We start from the raw sequence: 20,098 nt of genomic DNA, 5'->3' as shown, positions 1-20,098 counted from the left end.
TTAGGATCTACGACGTACGTCTTATGCATTTAAAAAGTGACACCTCGTTATCTTTGAATTTTTTTATTGGACGCTGCAATTTCTTCGTGATAGCAGTTTCCAGAAACTAGCAATTATTGAATCGCATTGTGATTTACGACTCCCGGAGATGTTAGTTCATTTTTATCAATGTTAAATTTGTTATAGTTAAATCATTTATCATAGCCATTAATTCTACTGTCTTTTTTTCAAATTTTTGTGTATCATTAATACTGGTATTAAGTTTCTAACATTCCCATTTTAGTGGTCGATGATAATGGATGTTTTTTGGTGCGACGCATGTCTCCGACGTGAAGTTTAAGAGTCGGACGTAGATACACTATTTTCATGGGATGTGTCAGCCGATTGACGTCCCATGAATTATTATCCAATGAATCCCCTGGTAAATCGAATGTTTCTTTACTCATTTAATGCTTTTATTAAGCTTTAGTTTCTTTGGTGCGTGTTTAAAAAAGCGTCACAACTAGGGAAACATTTGATCACGTACATGGTGGAAATAAACTTGGAAGCGTATAGCTTTGGAATTGGTATTCGCCTGGGTACCCGCCGGGATGTGCTCATAAGATTGGAGACTTTAGGAAGGGACTGTCTCTATCCCACGCTGAATGCCAACAGAACGTGTTAGGGGAGGTGGACGTGCTCCCTCTGAGGTGGTCAATGGTCATTCCTGTTTCCCCCAGTAGCGCGCGCAGCACGCACGTTGTCACTGCGACAAATAATATCATTGAGTCGTAAATGAAAAGAAAAAAATTGTTATATACCACCAATTTATTTTCAGGTATGGCTAGATTCGACGCAGCGGCGCATTCTTTGATGTTATTCATCATGTTTTTGATTTTACTCTTTGCACGTGAAGGTGACGCCGCTGAGTCGAAAATAGTTGTGCCTGAATATAATTTGGTGGAATATAGCAGTGTTTTTATTTCATTTACGATGAAATGAACTTCCACAAGGTTGAGCCTGAGACGATAGACATAAATATCATGTGGTCGGCGAATGTAGGTTTGAATTATCGAGCCTCTGGGAAGTATTTGCAGAAAAATATAGGGATCCGATGCAGTGGCGGATCCAGGATAGGGACAAGGGGTGGGCTAAGTAGGGATTTAAATTCCATCATTAGTGAGGGTCGGAAAAAATTACCATTCTATCTAGTGTAAATTGGATACCCAAGGGGGGGGCTATAGCCCCCTTAGCCACCCCCCATAGATTCGCCACGGATCCTATGTTCCTACTCGATGAGGACGCGTCACTTCCGTTTGACCGGTTTGTTTACCAATTACCAGGGAGGGCGAGCACTTATGGCGAAAAAGATATGCATGTTTTTGTTTTTAATCCTGGTCCACAAAGGGCAGTGGCGTTGCTCCGGCGCGGCGCGAGCTCTGTTCCATAGAAAGTGAGGCAAGGTTAGGGGAGACTGGGGCACAGTGGGACAGTTTTAGCATTTCATTTTTATTTTCCTCAGAATTATTAGTAAATGAAAAATTTGGGTACCATTGCTTGGAGAATATATTCTAAAACTTATAAAAAAATCCGCAAGTAATACATTTAACTTAAAATAGTTGAAATACTTGAGTTTCTTCTTCGATGAAAAGTGTCCCACTCTGCCCCAGCCTGGGGCAGAGTGGGACAGTGCACGGGGCAGAGAGTGACAGGCTTGCATTTGTCAATAAAATACAAATTTTAAATTAATTGAGGGTAAAAATGAATTTATTGACATTAATAGGTGAAATATATATGCAAGTGAGCATATTAATCAATAAAATTATTATTCAAGATACATGCGCGGATGAAAAATATTTAGTCATGTTATTATACATTTTAAATCACTGCTTGCAATGATTTTCATCAAAATTTAATTATTTTAATGGCTTAAGTACTTTTAACTGTACTTTGTGTTAAATTTAGTGACTTTATTCTAAAATTGGTGCAATTTCTTCCATTTCCAATCCCCTTTTGTAGGCCTTTCATATGAAAATCTTGAATTTTCTTGACATTTTAACCGCTCATTTTTCAACATTTTCTTATAAGCAGGCTGTTTTTTTCCCTTTCCTTTGATGATATTAATTTTCCAGTCTCTTTTTAACCAGTGTGTTCGTAGGGATCTCCTGTCTTTTCTTCTTTCTAGTATTTTTAGATATTAGCCTGATAGACTTTGGACGTATTTTCTCAGGGGGTGACAACATTGCCCTCTAAAACGAAGTTTTCACCCCGGGATGTCCTGGGCTTTCGAGATTCTCCTCGGGTTCTAAATGAAATTCTAAAGGGGCAACAAACTGATCTTAGACATTGGCTTGTGCAAGGTGTTTGTCATTAAAAATACTTGGGTTAACAGGGTTAAAAATACTTGGGCTAGTTGAAATAAACGTAGAAATGATATTATTAGATTAAAATTCTTTTTTATATGTTGTCCCACTAACTCTGCCAAGTTGAAAATTGTTATTCTCTCTCCTGAGTGGTTTCTAGGCCATTCGCAGTTATTATATTATTTTTTCAAAGGGCCAAACACACAATCTAATGACTGCGGTTTGTGACTCCAGTGAGGTAGTAAAGTAAACATTACCACCCCACTCACTTTTACTAACTCGATAGCATCAAAAGAAATATGTGATTCATGGTTGTGTAAAATTAGTAATGCAGTATTATTTTTAGAACACTTTGCATGATCGATGAAATGCTTTATAATCAGTAAATATAAATTGATGGTCGTCCCTCCAGATGGGTTTGCGTCACCTGCTGATCTCATAAGTTAAGCAGTATTTTTGGGAGGAATTTCACTCTAGATAACACGAAAAGATGGAGAAAATTATAATAACCTGAGCATTTGTAATGTAGCATAATGTCATCGAGGAGCCTCTTTTTCAGAGGGGGTAACTTCACCTACTTGTGTTTCATCTTTACGGGCTATCACTTTTCCTTGGAGTTGAACGATAGTGGAACCACTTTCATCATGATTGCATACACTTCCAGCAGAAAATACGTGTTTCACATAAAGACCTGATAGATGGGAAAAATGCACTCACAATCGTCCCGTTGAAGCCCGCGGATCTTGCCAGTGAGGTTTCCTCTAGTTTCCGAAGGCTAATCAAAGGATTCCGCTTCATAAAATCAGAAAACAAATAATCATCAGCTATTTCTTTCTGATCGCAGGATGGTGGGTATTTCTTTCCATTTCTCTGAGCAAACTCGTACGCTAATTTTTCGTGTGCAGGGGATAAGGTCTGTGGTGCAGTTGTGCTGCAGTTGTTATTCACAGTTTAATATGGTGGTAATTAATTTTATAAGCTATGAATCTCAAATATTCAATTTATTAATAATTTAAATTAAATAGATAATACGTAAAAGAAACTCTTGCCTCAAATTTCTCTTTAAAAATCAATTTTAATTGCCTGTTATTCTTCCTTTCTCGTAAATAACTGAATGTTCCCTGAGTAGGCCTATAGAAAGGAGAAATGTCGCAGCAACTAATTTTTGAGACTCTCTCCTCACTACCTAAAGCTTGCTTATGGCCAAGACTGAAGTGTTCCATATTAAGAGCACATCTATATAACAGTTGTGGGATTCAAGAAATTTAGACAAATTGTCGCATACGATCGGAGTTCACACTAATTACTCACTTCGGCCTTACTTTTCTTATGTGCATTTCTGTAGCCATTCTGTACTTTTATCGTCACATTTTTGCATTGAAATGCACTGCTTCAAATCCTAAAGCATCAATATGGAGCCAAAACACTATAAAGTCACCATGGCATGAAATTAGAGTGCATTTAGGTTACGGAGATAGATATTTCGAATCACCTGGGCTGTAAGTCGGCGTCCAACTGTGGCCCAATCCGAGTTGTCCCACTGTGCCCCAATCCAAGTTGTCCCACTGTGCCCCAATTTGAGCTGTCCCACTGTGCCCCGCGTGTCCTGAAGCCTTATATTTGTCAGCAAAAATTTAAAACATGTTACTTTCGGGAAATATGCTTTAAAAATGTTAAACAGTCTCTAAATAATGTACTCGACAAGTCATTTTTTATGAAGCTTGTTATAATCAGGAAAATTGCATAAATATTCACAACATGAAAGTTACGAAAATTATAGCAAAAAACATATTATATAACATTTACGCAAAGCTACATAACATTATGAAATAAGATTTTTGTGCTTTATTTTTCGTGATATGACTTCTTTAATTTTATTAGAATTGCTCTTTGACCCAGTAAATTGTTTAAATAAATCAATTGTCCCACCGTGTCCCACTGTGCCCCAGTCTCCCCTACTCCTCTCCCCGCTTGTGGTATCCGAACTAAAGGCGGCAGGGTCTGAGGAGCGATTTATTTCTTGGGTGATTTGTCTTTCACGAACTCTTTGCCTTGGGTTTCCCAATGTTTAACCTCTTAAAAAATTGCATGTATAGAGGAGTTTTTATGCGGCCACATGCAATTCAAAGAATGCGGTCCGATAATAGGGGGCCCCGCCCCCTCAGAATGGCGAGCATAAAGTAAAAATTATGTGTTTTTATACATATATATATATAAGAAAAAATTCTGTTATGGGCGTTTTTTAAATTTTAAAATCTCCTATTCTTGCGTGAAACAAATCAGGTCCTCTCCTAAAAAGAATTCACAATAGCTAATGACCATACACCAGTACTCATTCTGGATATCTGAACACTGAGGTAATTCTCTTTTAATATGAAATATAGGTAAATGTTAACTAGGATCTGTTTTACTTGCCCTGAAATTTTCTAGATCATAACGTTAGTTTTTTTACAAGGATTACGCCAGGAAAAACGACCAGTTGAGCGGGATTGATTCTTTATATTAATTGTGCACACGTTCGCGTTGTTTTGGTAATATGAAGTTTAAAGTCGTGAAAGAGATTTCTTGCGAATGAATATCTGTAGGCGATCAGAAATTCACTTCTCTTAGCTTACATATCTCTTCATCTTGCTCTAAGGTGGCCACTCTCCTGGAAAACTTGTAAACCGGAGAAATTCCGGGAATATCATTGTGATGGACCTGAAATTTCTTTGTAAATAATTATGCTACGTTTTCACGTGTTAACGCCGTTATAAGGAAATTCTATGAAAATTTTAATATCGTTTGAAAGGTGTGGAAATGTCAAGGAATTATTTTTGATGCTTAAGTTGTCAACTTGTCCTCTAATAAGAATATGATGTCATAAGGAAAAGGAGTGTAGAAAGCGTTGAGAGCAGCGTGGGCTGGAATGGATTATATAGTCTGTATACCGTAGGTTGGCGCACGGGCTCACCAGCTACCCGAGTCTTTTCCTCCCTCTGGCGCTCGCGGAGCGACTCAGGTTGCTGGCGATGGATTATATAACTGCAAATCATGTGTTTACGTTTGATCCCTTCCACTTCAATTTATTATCTAAATGTCGTGCTCCTATCCTCTCTTCATTTTTTCTGTGGTTCTTTTTAAATGGAATGGTGGGTAATGAGATGACATTTTGTAGTTTGTTATCAGCGTAAAACAGTGAAATAAAAAGTGACTATTATTTCATATTGTAAAGTATCTTGTTAAATACACCGAGAGCACAGCTATCGCTACTCGTATAAAATCATTTAATTACTTCCAATGCATCATATTTCATTAAATATGAATTCTTTATGCACATTGTGGATGTGTTAACATTGTTAAACTTTCAAAATATTTTCCCCCTAAATAGTTAAATGCACCAACGGATGACGTTCACCGGGATACGAACCCGGATCTCCCGATTAGCTGTCAGGTGTGTTAACCAGTTACACCACCAAGCCATTTTCTCAGAGCGAACTTCGGGATGGATTTTACCGAACAAGATCTTGACGTCACAAGTCCAAACTGTGGCACAATAGGCGTAGGTCGTGCTTACTAAGCCACTGTCGGGGTGAAAACCCCTTATTTTGTCGCTGGTCTGCGACGAATTTCACAGCACTACAGGAGCAAGTGACTTTGTACGCGGTCTCGCGCACGGGTGCAAAGTTACACCAACGGATGAAGTTTATTTTTTCATGGCGAACTTCATCCGTTGTTGTATTTAACTTTGCACCCGTGCGCGTGTCCCCTAAATAGTGCTAAAATTATGAAATTATGATGACGAGCTACACTCGTTAATGCGCGATTTGGCATCAGAGGTTCATGGCGAGCTAGAATCGTCATTTCCGCGCGGGGGCTAATGAATGATTTGACCTGCATTCAATTTAGCAGTAACAATCTCGTATTTGCGTCAAGCGTCATTTCTGTTGACACTTGCTTACCAGCGCTCAATATTTTTTGGTCCACCGTCTTTTTTTTCCGTTCAAGGAAGCGTCAACACCGAGTCCCAAGTGAAGTGACGTCAATACTAAGCTTCCAGATGTAGACTTGCGAGAGTCACCCTGGAGCCTAAGTAGCCCTTGACTTCACGTGGCATTGTTGTCCGTAATGCCAGTTATGCATGCTTGGAATGCTTTTCTCTTCTACGGTTTCTGAGATGGCTTTGAAGTTGTCCTGAAATCTTTTGTCTTTTAAATCGTGGTGACCGAGTCAGAGCTATTTGAGAGAATAGCTAGTGAGAGGTACACTTATATATATTTTGTTGGCTATTATCCATTTGAAGTTAAGTACGTTTATCTATTTTTGTTTTGTGTATTTTTTATGTTGTCAGTACGTGATGCCGCCGCACAACTTCGAAAAATATTCACGTAATTATATATTTCATTTGTAACATTTAGAATCCGTATCAGCTACAGAAAATAAAGGTAAACTTATGCCTTGATGGTATTTAATTTTTCTATTTCTCTGGGAATCCTGAAATTTTATTCAAATGTGCCTTTTTAAATAAACTGTATTTAGCACGATGGTGAAATTTTGGTGATGATGGGAAAAAGGAAGAAACGGAGATTTTCTATGAGCAACTGCAAAAAGAAATAGGGAAGTTAAATAACAGGGACTACTTAATAATAGCTGGTGATCTTAACGCTAGAATTGGGAAAGAGCCAATTCCACAATTGATTGGAGTACATGGAGAAGACCATCTGAACCAAAATGGAAGTAAATTAAGAGAATTTATAACTTTCAACGAATTAAAAGTAACAAACACATTTTTCAAGAAAAAAGATATCAATAAATTCACCTGGTCAGCCAGGGGTCACCGATCCCTAATTGATTACATAATTGTTAACCGAAAATTAGCCTCGAGGATAACTGATACACATGTATATAGAGGAGCAAATATATGCACCGATCATTTCCTTGTTAAGGCAAAAATACAACTGTGGGCAAGGTGGAAAAAGCATAATACGGAAGAGAAACAATGTCAAGTAAAGAAAATCTTCAAAGCATACCTTTTGAAAGAGAGTAGTATTCGAAAACTGTACCAACACAGGATTACACAACTGCTCGAACAGATAAAACCAGAACATGACATCAATAAGGAATGGGAAAATCTTAAGAAAGCTATTTTACAAATAGCTAATGAAGTTTTGGGCACCAGAAATAAAAAGAAACGGAAAAGAGGTTTAAAAATCTGGAGCTAAGAGATAGCACAGGCCATCGAAAAAAAAACAAAGCATACAGAGAATACCTACAGAGAAAAACAGAGGAAACGAAAGAAAAATATCACAGGGTCAGAAACCGCACGAAAGCAATAATAAGGAATGCACATATGATATCATGGGATAGATTTATAAGTGGAGTAGAGGATGATATTCATGGTAGGCAAGAAATAGCATATAAACTGATGAAACAACTTAACAAATCAGAGAAAGATACTGCCCAACTAAATGTTATACCGAAGGAAGAATGGATAGAACACTATAGGAGATTGTGGTATGATCCAACATTAGATGATACGATCAACACTCCAGAGGAAACAATAGGAGTAGACCCTATTGACTTGAAAGAACTAGAATGTGCTCTGAATAAGACAAAAAATAGGAAAGCTGCTGGCATAGATGGAATTGAATCAGAGCTGATAAAATATGGAGGTACATCCCTACAAATAAGAATCCTCCATCTATACAACATGTGTTGGAAAAAGCTTGAAATCCCAAAGGATTGGAATGTGGCGAAGGTTGTTTCATTGTTTAAAAAAGGAAAAAGAAATAATCCAGAGAATTACAGAGGTATAAGCCTACTAAATACTGCATACAAAATTTACAGTAGAATAATAAATACTAGACTACAAGCTATCTCTGATACCATTTTATTAGAAGAACAGGCTGGATTTAGGAAGGGAAGATCTTGCATCGACGATGTTTTTACTTTAAAACAAATAATTCAAAAACGAAGAGAGTTCAATCTGGAAACGCATCTGGCATTCATAGATTTTGAAAAAGCATTCGATCGTGTAAACAGAGAAATGTTATGGTCAGTTATGCAGAAAAGAGGGTTTCCTAGACATCTGATAAAAGCTTCCCAGAGTCTATACAGAGACACCAGAATTGTAATTGACACAGGGAAACAGATCACCCAAGAAATTATCATTAACCGAGGAGTTAGACAGGGTTGCAGCCTATCCCCAACCTTGTTTAATCTATACATAGATGACGTTCTAAGAATGTGGAAAGAGAATAATGTATCACCAGGCATAGAAATAGGACCATCTCAATACTTAAATACGATGCTGTTTGCTGACGATCAGGTTATAATACAAGATAAAGAGGACAAACTCCAGATGGCAGTACACAGACTACACGAGTTGAGCAAGCTATACAACCTGAGAATTTCAAAAAACAAAACAAAGACTATGGCATTTTTAGGAAGCAACCCGATAAGAACAAAAATTGTTATTGAGGATCAAGTCCTGGAGCAAGTGTCGCACTTCCAGTACTTAGGATGCGACATAACATATGACGAGGAAAAAGATATTATAAATAAGGTTAACACTTTCCAGAGAATATGTGGCACTATCAGAAAAACTCTAAAGAACAAAACAAGAAAAGAAACACAAATAAAATTTTACAAAGTGATGGCAGTCCCTACTGTACTCTACGGATCAGAATGTTGGGTAACAAAAAAGAAGGAATTAAGGCAGATAGAATCGTCTGAAATGAAATTTTTAAGATCAGTTAAAGGTTGCACAATATTGGATAAAATAAGAAACACTCAAATAAGAGATGAACTGGGTGTCCAAGCAGTCACTGGCAAATTAAAAGAATACAAACATAGATGGAAAGAACATTTACTTCGAATGCCAAATGAAAGAATTCCAAAGCAAGCAATGGAATATCAACCATTTGGCAAGAGAAGTATAGGAAGACCAAGGAAAAGATGGTGATGTGGAGCCGGAACAGGCTTAGTAGCCTAATCCTGGAAGGAAGAAGAAGAAGAAGGTGAAATTTTCACGCTAAATTTTCCATTCATTGGACTGTCCAGAACTGTTTACTTTTAAAGTAATTAGCTTATTTATCCTTTAAATAATTTATTTGGTATTTTTAGTGGTCTTTATATGACGTATTCTGTATAATGAAGCAAATATGACATGTATTGCTCTAAGATACATCTCCTACTCGACAAAAAAATACACTGATGTGCAGCGTAATATTAGTGCCTTAAGCATTGTTTTCTGTTTCATTACTTATTATAAATTAACTCAAATAACCTCAAATGTATAGTAATTGAATCTTTTAGAAATTAAGTTTAATGTTGCAACACGTTGGAGTCGGTTATTTTCTGAACAAGTGAATTCATTTGACAGGTCGCTACTCCAATCCATGAGCGGAGAGTTTGTACTAATATTTTTCTGATGCACTTAAGATGTGTACAATGATTGCCACATCCCAAAGACTGGTGAATGTCTTAATTAAACAAGATGAAAATATGTAAGGGTGAGGCTTGAGAAACCTGAGAAATGAATCACTGTGGAGAAAAATTGTGAAAGTACCTTCAAATGGAAAAGGCGTAGTTAAAATCGGTAAATTAGTGAAAGAAAAGGTCTGAAAACTTTTCAGTATCGATGGATATATTTTTACTTCACTCCTTCTTCTCCTTGAACTCACAAGGAGGGTGTTCTTGAGTAATTTTGCGAGGCACATGAGTGCAAATCGGTCGTCAGCACCACGATAGTCGGCGACTATGTAATTACCACAGTGTGTGCGCTTTCTTAATGGGATTCAATATTAAGGGATCCACGTGCCCATACTGTAAAGTATTGATTTAAGGAAAGCTATTTTTAGAATATAATTTGCATAACCGCAAGCTTTTCATTATGAAGTCGTAGTGCTGCGAGAACTCAACAGTTAATATCGGAAGGTTGATTACTTGTATGTATCTTTTCCGATGTGTTTTCTAACGATTATTTTCAACTTTCATTGAAAATATGGCGTTAGAAAACTTTGAATTGTCGTTTTAATCATTATCAGACCGCATCAATTGTGTTATGTATTATTCATTTTTCCCATTACTGATTTCAACAGGATGTCTCTGAAGGCCACTTATCATAAAAATTGTCATTCATGGAATCAGAGCCACTTTTATTTACGAATGAGACAAAAGTATTTTTCTGGACGTGCTGTAGGCGGTAATATTATGATGATGGGGAATTGGGATCATTTTGCGGGTAGGAAGGTTCGTTTGTAATTGTTTGAAACAATTGGGAATCCCAACTCTTTTTTTAGATTACGCTTTTCATTTAGTGAACTTATCTCTTTGAATAGGAATGTGCTGAATATTCATAGAAACCTAAAAAAAAGGAGTGACGTGTTGGGTATGGGACTCCCAAGTATCAAAGTTTCCCTGCATGTCATTCTTTGCAAGCTCCATTACTCTTAAAAAACATTTAATGTCGTGATTTCACATGTTTTATATTTTGATTCATCTTTAGCAACACTGTAATATATTTTTTACCTTTGTAAAGTGAAGTGCATTGGAAGTAGCCTCGATCGTTAAAATTCCAGGGTTTTTCAATAAGGTTGGTCCGAGAAACAAAGTATATGTATTTTTTTTCCAAAATATCCTCCTATAATTGTGCCTCGTCAACTGGCGCCCAAAAACTTAGGCTCTGCGTGCTATATTTTCTGAAATATGGTATCGAAAGTCTACCTTTTATACACACTCTTACGGCAGTAGTTGCTTTTTACTGGCATAGCATGCATGTACTTTTGACAACAACCCAGCATATTTTATGAGCTATTATATAATATATCAGACTTATGATGAAAATGAAACGTAGGCTCGCCACTTGACTACTTTTCGAGTTAAGAGCAAATGAATGCTGTAATTGAAGTGAAATCACGTTAGTTGTATGAAAATGGTGCTACAGTCAGCGCAAATAGCTGGTGAAATTGCTAACTGGAAAATATAAGGTTTGCTTTTACGTATTTTCTGTAGTCTACGTTTGCTTTTTAATCTCGATGGATGTATTTAAGGATGGCAAAATAATTTTTTTATGAAATACAAGAGCAAAAATTATTTGTTTTGACTCGTACGGACACGAAGTGACCACTCTGGTATGGTTAATTTTTCGAAGAGTTTCTACAATGCCGACCAATTGCAGCGATCGAGTGTTAATATTATTCAACATTGTTGAAGTCGTAGGAAATATTTCTACCTATCTTCTATCTTCTACGTATGAAGAGTGTTAAAGCCGTATTACACGGGGCACGGAATTGCGCAGGTTAAAACTGCAGGTTAAAACTAAAAATTTCTCATTATGGCGTGGAATTGCGCGAGTGCACGAGCGATATTAGTACGGGCTATGTGCCATCTCACGTCCATGCATTCTCACATGCGTTCTAGCAATTCACCTCTTTACACGACGCAATCTTGACTGCAGATTCGAACACACGTCACATTGTACAAGTACGTTCCCAATGTAAAACGGCCTCCATACACTTTAGCGAGGTATCGGCTCAAATGAAATTTTCGTTCTAAATCGACGGCGCTTCAACGCGACACACGTGATGGTTGAAATGGTGGCTTGCAGGGTTAAATAAATTACGCGAGTTCGGGGTCACATTCTGCTGCCTTTCTCTTCGCGCTGTAAGTAAAAAAACTTCGGATCGATGCTAAGTCTTGTCCTTTCAAGTTTCAGTCTGACCTCGCGTAGGTGAGAAAGTAATTTTTTCATTTAAAGTTCTTCGACTGAAGGTAAATTAGATTCTTTTCCGAATTGAAGCGATGGTGATGCACCTCTGGAGTTGCATTTTCATTGGTGTGTTGGAATCTTACCAAACTCGGGTTTTCTCGCTCGTAGATTCATGGCCGGGATAAGGTAATAACCTCAGTGTCAAATCTTAATAACCACACGAAAACTTATCTACTTTTCCGCACGAATGCAACCATGTATGAAAAACGTAAATACGGGGTCTTTAATTTGAGAGTTTCATTTACCCTCTCCAGTTCAGAGCACCGGGTCGTCGTGATGAATATTAATTATCTTTATTGTTCACCGAAGGAACTTTATCATCGCAAAACACGTGAAAGTACTCAGCTACGTGGTTAGAACGTGATTCCATTTGGATTTTAGAAATCACATAATCGCGAGGAATTCTAATTTTTATGAAGGAAATGTTTCACTCGTAATGAAGTTTTCTTTAATTATGTATATCCTAGATTTCCTTTTACCATTCTAATTTCCATTACTTTCTCAATCAAAATGGCAAAGAATGAATGAAATTCAACTTCACTTGTAAGTGTAGGAAGTTTTTCTTGAGCTTTTTACAATCAGAAATTTTGTATTAACATGGAGTAAAAATATCGTACTTCACATTCCTGCAGTAAAATATCCTGTGTCTCTTTTGGTGTGGGTTAATTGTCTGATTTGTGAAAAAATACCGGTGAAATATCGAATTACGTGTGTTTTTAGTAGTTTTTCTCTCTTGTGTTGGTTATTTGTCATTTAGAAAATAAATTTGCTTTTGTGCTAATTGAAATCATGTTTTTACGATTATTATATTTGAAAAAATATACATAACCATTTATGGCTTAGTAATATTTTTATATTCGATAGCCTTTACCAAAAAATGGTAATTCACGTATTTTAACCATTGAATTAAACTCATAACCTTCATAGCCTTTGTCAAAAAATGTTAATTAAATGTGAATTAAACTCATAACAAAGGAGTTTTATGTTCATTGCAACAAAAAGGACATTTAAAAAAATGTGTTGTTAATCGGCCAATCCAACTAAAGCATACAGTCAGTGAATCTAGAGTGCAATTGCTAGATGTCATTAAATTCTGTACAGGGGTTCACTCTGGTAACTGCATTGAAGAATAATTTTACGAGAAATCTTCTGATATTCATTGGAGAAACAATATCAATCGTCGCTTTGTAGTATGCTTATCCTATACTTGGCTCCACTCACATTTCGCGCCTCCTTCCAATTATCGGCAACTTTTGACTGAAAATCATTTATAAATTATAAAATTTCCTCGTTTACATACGATATAATTTTTTACCACATGGGTAACTTGATCCCAGAAAGTTGTGTTGAGACAGCCGATCGTGGTAGATTTTAAGTTGCTATTGGTAATTCTTGAATTCAACGAATTTTGGTAAATGTGTGCTTAAATACGATTAACTTCCGTTTTAAAAGGAATCATTATTCAATTCCTATCCGAGATATGTTAATAGCGTTTCTTGGGGAGGGGATGTTTCGGTAATCAATTAATTTAAGCTCCGGATAGCGATATCACGTCTAGTACAAAATGTGATTGTTGCGTTCTTGCGTTAAACTTCAGTTCTAAAGAAAAGAAATACACTAAAAATGAAGTATGTATTGTTCAGTAAAGCACAATTAAAATGGAATGATGCATTTGTTCACGTAATTAGAATTAGCCGTGAAATTAGGTGTCTGAGGAAGCTTATTACCACCATATTAGATCAAAACTAAACACCTTCAGTTTTCTTCCGCCATTATTTCTTGCGTTCTTAACACGGAATAACATAATCAAGCTTTGTAAAGCCCATAATGTGAGTCAGTGACGCAATACAGCGTCTCGCCGTCAAGGAAAAATCTTCCCTGGCACTCGTGGTAATAACGTCCAAAAAAAAATGCGAACGCCGAGGGGCGCCGTGTCGCCATGCCGAAAGTCGTCCAGTCCCACTTCGTGTTAAGTGCTTTGAGTTTCCCTCAGCCTGCGAAGTCACCAGGTGCTGCCTTATCGTTCACTTTAGAAAAAAAACCGTCGCTGATTTCCGGGTAGGTGCCCTAACGGCCGGTTTGTTCAGTATTACGATAAGTCTCTTTCAGGACTCACTCGTGGGTAAATATCCGATTTATCTACCAGTAGAATGGGCATCAGGAAGTCATGGGGGAGCATATGGTTCTTCGACCTCGTTTGAAGTTTCGAAGCTATATCTTCTCTAGCTTATCTTGATTTGTGTCTTAGCTTGCTGTGTTACGATGAGTACGGCGTGATTCAGCCTTTTTCTTTGTTGGCCAAATTTCTCCATTAGAGGCGATCCCGAAGCAAATACTAATAAGTTCCCTTGTAGTCAGAAGCATGATACATTATTTTATGTGCTCGTAGTCAAATAGATCCTTTGGTTATATTTTAGCATGATGTCACCCCCGTCGCCATTTTGAAATCTCTTTGGGCTTTATCTATGACAAGGTATTGGCTGAAAAAAAATGTTTTTTGAGGTACATTTTGAATGAACCCGCTCTTCATCGCCAGAGATGGGAGTTAACTTAATTACAAAAAGCGATTAATATGCTTAAATTCGTTTCATTGAAAAATTACATGCTATTGCATGTAACTACTTGTTTTCTGAATGTAGTTTTATTTTCCCTTAACGCTACTTGCCATCGACCAAAATAAATCGTTCAACTTAGAAAATAGTTACATAACCTGTGAAACATTGAACCATAGAATGTGTTAAGCCATCAAAAAAGAGGCCTAATTTTGGCTCATAGGTTTTCAGATGGCCCTGTGAACTAGTTGCTAATTACTGTTCTGATATAGTTCATGACGATCCCCATCGGATGAGGATATGATAAATTTTTATTTTTCTCTGCCTCTTTCCATACCCTTTGTCTTTTCATTAAAATTTTTTTCTTTAGATCGGGCTAATTACAGTACCCGTAATTGCCACAAGTACTACCCAAAATTTCTACTCTACTTTCCTCATCGAGATTCCATCGGCGAATGTTTCAACCGTGTATCACATTCTATTACAATACTTGGCATCCACGACATGCGCTGTCGGTCACGTTCGTACATGGTAACAGTTGTCATCTACTACCATTTAACCCCATGTTCCAGATAATCCCAGCTCGTAATGCTCCCTCCGTTATGAATTCAGCTGACGTAGTATCGCTCGCAAGGGTCGCGAAAGTTCACGAGGCCGATGTTATGTCGGTTATTTGCTGACTTTTGAATACTCACTTATAGGTAAATCTTTGGAAAATTTTCCGCTATCATTATTTGATTCTCAACTTATGTCAGACTATTTCAACCCCATGCGCGTCCATTAACAAAAAAAATCATCACGCGATCGAATGAGGATTTCAGTAATTGTGTACGCGTGTATATGTGTAAGTATATTTTTCGGTTAGTAATCTATCGAAAGTTGATTTGAAGATTGAAAGAAAGAAAATCTATTTCTTCTACACCAGCGGATCTAACCGGAACCCCGAAGGGGTACGCGACGAACCAGTCGGGCGTACGCCGAAAATAAATAGGTAATGGCGTACGCCAGGAACTTTGTATCTCTTAACCAGGAAATATTTATGCATATTATATGGGGTATTTAAAACGAAGTTTCTATTTATAAAATTGTGTATTATTAAAAGTGTCACTAACACAGCGGTGAATTATGTAATAAAATGTGCACGTTACATTTTTTTGGGGTACAATATAAGTTAGTTATATGTACATTGTACATGTATAGGGGTATGGGAGAAAAAAAAGATTGGGATCCGCTGTTCTACACGGACGCTCAGATTTTATCCTCGTGCGGGGCGAGGAATAAATCGGTGTATCGTAGATGCAAAGAAAATGTTCCGCGAAGAAAAATAAGTGCCGAGTGTTTGTGATGACGTAGTGGTTGCAGTGCGTTCAGGATAATTTTATTCTATTCCTCTTATGCTCGAGTTATACGAAGGTTGTCTAATGTAAATAAGTATGTGGCGCAAATTTATGTTATAAATTTTTTTAATCGAAAGGGATATGAAATAAGAATAAGCACACAGACTATGGGTGAAGGTAAAATCGCAATGGATTGGAGAAAACCGCATGTTGCTCTCATATTAATCCTTAATTGCATGAAGAAGAAAAAAAGGAAAGACAATGGCAGGTTCCACAATTTAATAATTACTGCGACCGGTTTCGAATACATAGTATCATCATCAGGGGTACCGACTTACAAAAAATATTGGGGGGGCCCAAATCCCTTGCCCCGGAAAATATTATAAGTAGTGAGTTTTAAGTTTTTTAAGCATTTTATAAGAGTCATATGATCAACATTAGAGCCCTGATAACTAGAATCTCGATATCTGGACACTCCGGGGAAAATCAGCAAGCCTGACACATTTTTCCTCACACCCATATCGAATTTTTGAGGGGGCTCGGGCCCCCTCAAGCCCCATGGAGTCGGCGCCACTGATAATCATCAGGCGTATTATGTATTCGAAACCGGTCGCAGTAATTATTAAATTGTGGAACCTGCCATTGTCTTTCCTTTTTGTTTCATCATGAAGGAGTTCCATCATGTTTCGCCTGACACGATTGCACTTAATTGCATGTAAATGAATTTGTATGGAAAATGATGGAATTCCATTAATGGTTTATCGTTGCGAACTGAGCATTTTATGATTCTAGAATAGGACAAAATAATCGTTATTTGAAAAATAATGTTAGATTTTAAATTCAACGGAGGTAGAAATCGATTGAAAGACCATGTTTTCAGTAATGATGGAAAATAAAATTTCTCTGAACAAATAATTTACATACGAGATTAATTTTAAAACTCGTAAAATGCGATCAAAATTAGCTCTTTTAATGCTTATTAGATGCTACATTTTAGCGTGGGGCGGCTGAGGAAATTATTTGGCATCTTTGCTGAACTTCAGAATCGAATATGTATGCAAAATAATTTTATTCACTAACCAAGAACCGGTCGACTAAGGTTAAATTTGTGTTAATCTTATCTTCCGTTAAGTTAGTAACAATAAGTTAACCTGTCTACCAGTAGTTTGATCGTATCCACCTAGCGAATCCTCACTTTTCTCACGTAGTTTCTGTACCTTACTCATTCATTATTTCTCTTCGCTAACTTGTGCAAAGCGATATGCGCGTAATCCTTACTTGCTAACAAGTTTCTCGGTTCGTTGGCCTGAAAACTGTTTGAAAAATGAGTATTTTTCCCATTAAAATGCTTCATTTAACGTTGAAACTAGCGCCTAGCAATGGGGAGCATTATCGACACAAAGAATTTGCGTGTGAATTTTCGAGTTCATTCCCCCTTGGTTGCTTCTGGAATTTGGCCTCCTCGTATTCGAATTTGTTCCGCGTGCTTCAATGCGCGATCGCGAGGTGGCGAGTTGTTTTAGTCCCTGGTGCGATAATTCTTTTTTTCGGCGACTCTTTTAGCACTCTGTCCACTTTGCCTTCAATGAATGGAATCCATTGTCTCGTGTCGAAGTTATCCTTTCCACGATTTTCAGCGAGACAGCTGCCCAAGCGTAGTATTCCCGCCGATAGAGGGGATTCAAATCCGCGTTGTGAGTAAAGTAGATATGACGTCCAACAATGGCCTCTACTAGTAAAATGTTGGAGTGTGAATTTTCGGAAGGAAATACTGTTTAGCACTATTCCTGTTTCTCTCTTCCATGATTCTTTCACAAATATAATTTAAAATTACCAAATAATTAAAAATGCTTGAAAGCGTTGATATTCAACGCAAAAACGGATAGTGATCGCGTTTTAATTATAAAATCCAGTGAAACAGTTATCTTGAGTTCTCATCTATCTCTATCTTCAGTTATCTCGTTTTGAGTTTCGTCCTCCGTAATAATGTCTGCGAATTTGGGCTTCCACACTCGTTGCATGTTATTTATGCTTTGATACATGTACTTGAAAAAATCAGGGGTGTCCGTGGTGCGTATAGCTTTCAGATTAATTTCAGGATGTTCCCCTCCCCGTGTGTAAGACATGCAGCATAATTGCAGGGTATTTGAAAATTCGAAAAGATTCGCGGGTTACTTGAAATAATTGAGTGATTTAAATTCGAGTTCGGCATTTAATGTACATGACTAATAAATATCTGTAATATTGTTACCAAATTTGAGTAATTTTGAACTTAGAATACCAAAAATGGTTTTACCTACTTCCCTTCCCACTACCCATTGAAGTTAAATGTCATCAGGAAATAGAAAAAGGTTTTAATACATGAATTATTATTAAAACTGATTGATATGGTGGACCAAATATAGGCCTACTATCCTTTGCAAAATTCTGTCATTAGAGATTGAAGACTAGTATCTCGAGTATCGCTTATTCGATTTTGAAATAAAATGCGCCTTACTAAATCTCCTTTATTTCTTCGGTGGATTTATGGCGTGCAAACTATTATGATGTTGATAATAATTATTATTATTAATAATTATAATTCATTATGCGCTCAGAAATGGAATTTCAGTGCATTTTTCAGGTCACAGAATTGATGTTTTATTTCCGACTTTTTTGCAACAAAAAAAATCCTGATAGTGCAAGGTGGCCCATAAGAAGGAAGAAACCCCCCCTGCCCTGAATGTGTGAAAAATTCACAAACCTTTTACTTGGTATGGGGTGAGCTCTATCCTCACCCATCCCAACCAAACATCAGTTTGAAACAGTGAGTAGTTGATGTTGATAATTAATTTTTGTTTTTGTTCTTTATCTTTTCAGAAGACGAAGATGAAGAGGAAGGGGAGGAGGATGATAGGACATCGGGCATCACAGAGGAGGGAGAGGGAGGAGGCGGAGGGGGGGATGGGAGTGGCGATCAGCACAGAGTGATCTTCCTTGGGCGACCGCAGCCATATAGGTTTTGTTCTAATTACATAACTACAGCAAAATATTCGGTCTATTCCTTCATACCTAGCTTCCTATTTGAGCAATTCCGTAGGTACTCTAATTGTTTCTTCCTGTTCATCGCATTATTACAGGTAAGTTTGTCTATCATTCTTCCTTTTTCCCAGTTTTAACAGTGGTATTGCACTAATTTGCCCTACCTAAAAGACTGTGGATTATTGAATGAGCATGATCAAAAGTGGTTTTTAAGGCTTAAATTGGAAACTTTTAAGTTACGAAGTTCTCTTGATAATCATCATGTATTAATACATATATCACAAATGAAAACAATAAAATAAATTCCTATTTCATCATTAAGTGTATTTTTTATCATCATATTCACTTGTTAATTGATAGTTGTACCGTAATGTTAGTTTTTAACTATTTTTTGTTCTTACCTACTATTTTGAATTATCTTTATTATCAAAAATAAAGCATTGTGTTGTGGTTATTTTATCCTCCAATGAAATACAAATCAAACCCTTTTTATGGTCAAATTTAATGTTTCATTGACGTACATATATAACCAATACATTTTTGTGAATTTTCTTATAAATTTTATCATGAAAGTTTATTCTATGGTGAAGCTAATTAATGAAAAAAATGATTTCAATAATCTCTCTTATTTTGCAGCAAATTCCTGATGTATCACCTACTGGGAGATACACCACATTAGTCCCATTAATTTTCATCTTAAGTGTATCAGCTATAAAGGAAATTGTTGAAGATGTGGTAAGTAGATTTTTACATTCTAATTTTCTTTTGGCTTGAAGCTTATTTTTAACCACAAAATGTGTCAATTTTCCATGAAACATGGAGAGCATAATTGCACCTTCAATTGTACCACGTAATTTTTTTTATTTTTAACTGGTCCAAGTCAGGTTTTGAAGTTACTGGCTTTTAGAATGTTGACCTGTATGGTATTTTAGTTCATAATTATCATCTCCTTATGTATTTTGGATTTTATCAGTGGAGGCTGAATATGTTCCCACATTTCTTTAATGTTTATCTATCTGTTCATTTAACATTGGGCTTTCTTTTACTTATTTCCTTTTTAAGCATCCTTTTCTGCACTTTCAAAAAACATGTTTT

The 20,098-nt window shown here is 36.8% G+C and overlaps 1 protein-coding gene across 9 annotated transcripts in view; it reads left to right on the top strand.

The window, feature by feature from the left end:
* Positions 1-20,098, top strand: part of LOC124162736 (probable phospholipid-transporting ATPase IA) — a 262,810-nt gene that overhangs the window by 180,382 nt on the left and 62,330 nt on the right. For all 9 annotated transcript variants that reach the window (XR_006865658.1, XM_046539362.1, XM_046539361.1 and 6 more), the window contains 2 exons: positions 18,842-19,101; positions 19,640-19,738. Coding sequence is in view for 8 of the 9 variants with exons in the window: in XM_046539362.1 (XP_046395318.1) it covers positions 18,842-19,101; positions 19,640-19,738 (359 nt within the window). In the remaining variant the exon portion in view is untranslated. The remainder of the gene's footprint in view (positions 1-18,841; positions 19,102-19,639; positions 19,739-20,098) is intronic.

The sequence above is a fragment of the Ischnura elegans genome, chromosome 7 (assembly GCF_921293095.1).
Source record: "Ischnura elegans chromosome 7, ioIscEleg1.1, whole genome shotgun sequence".
Lineage (NCBI taxonomy): Eukaryota > Metazoa > Arthropoda > Insecta > Odonata > Coenagrionidae > Ischnura > Ischnura elegans.
This window is presented reverse-complemented; position numbering and strand designations above follow the sequence as displayed.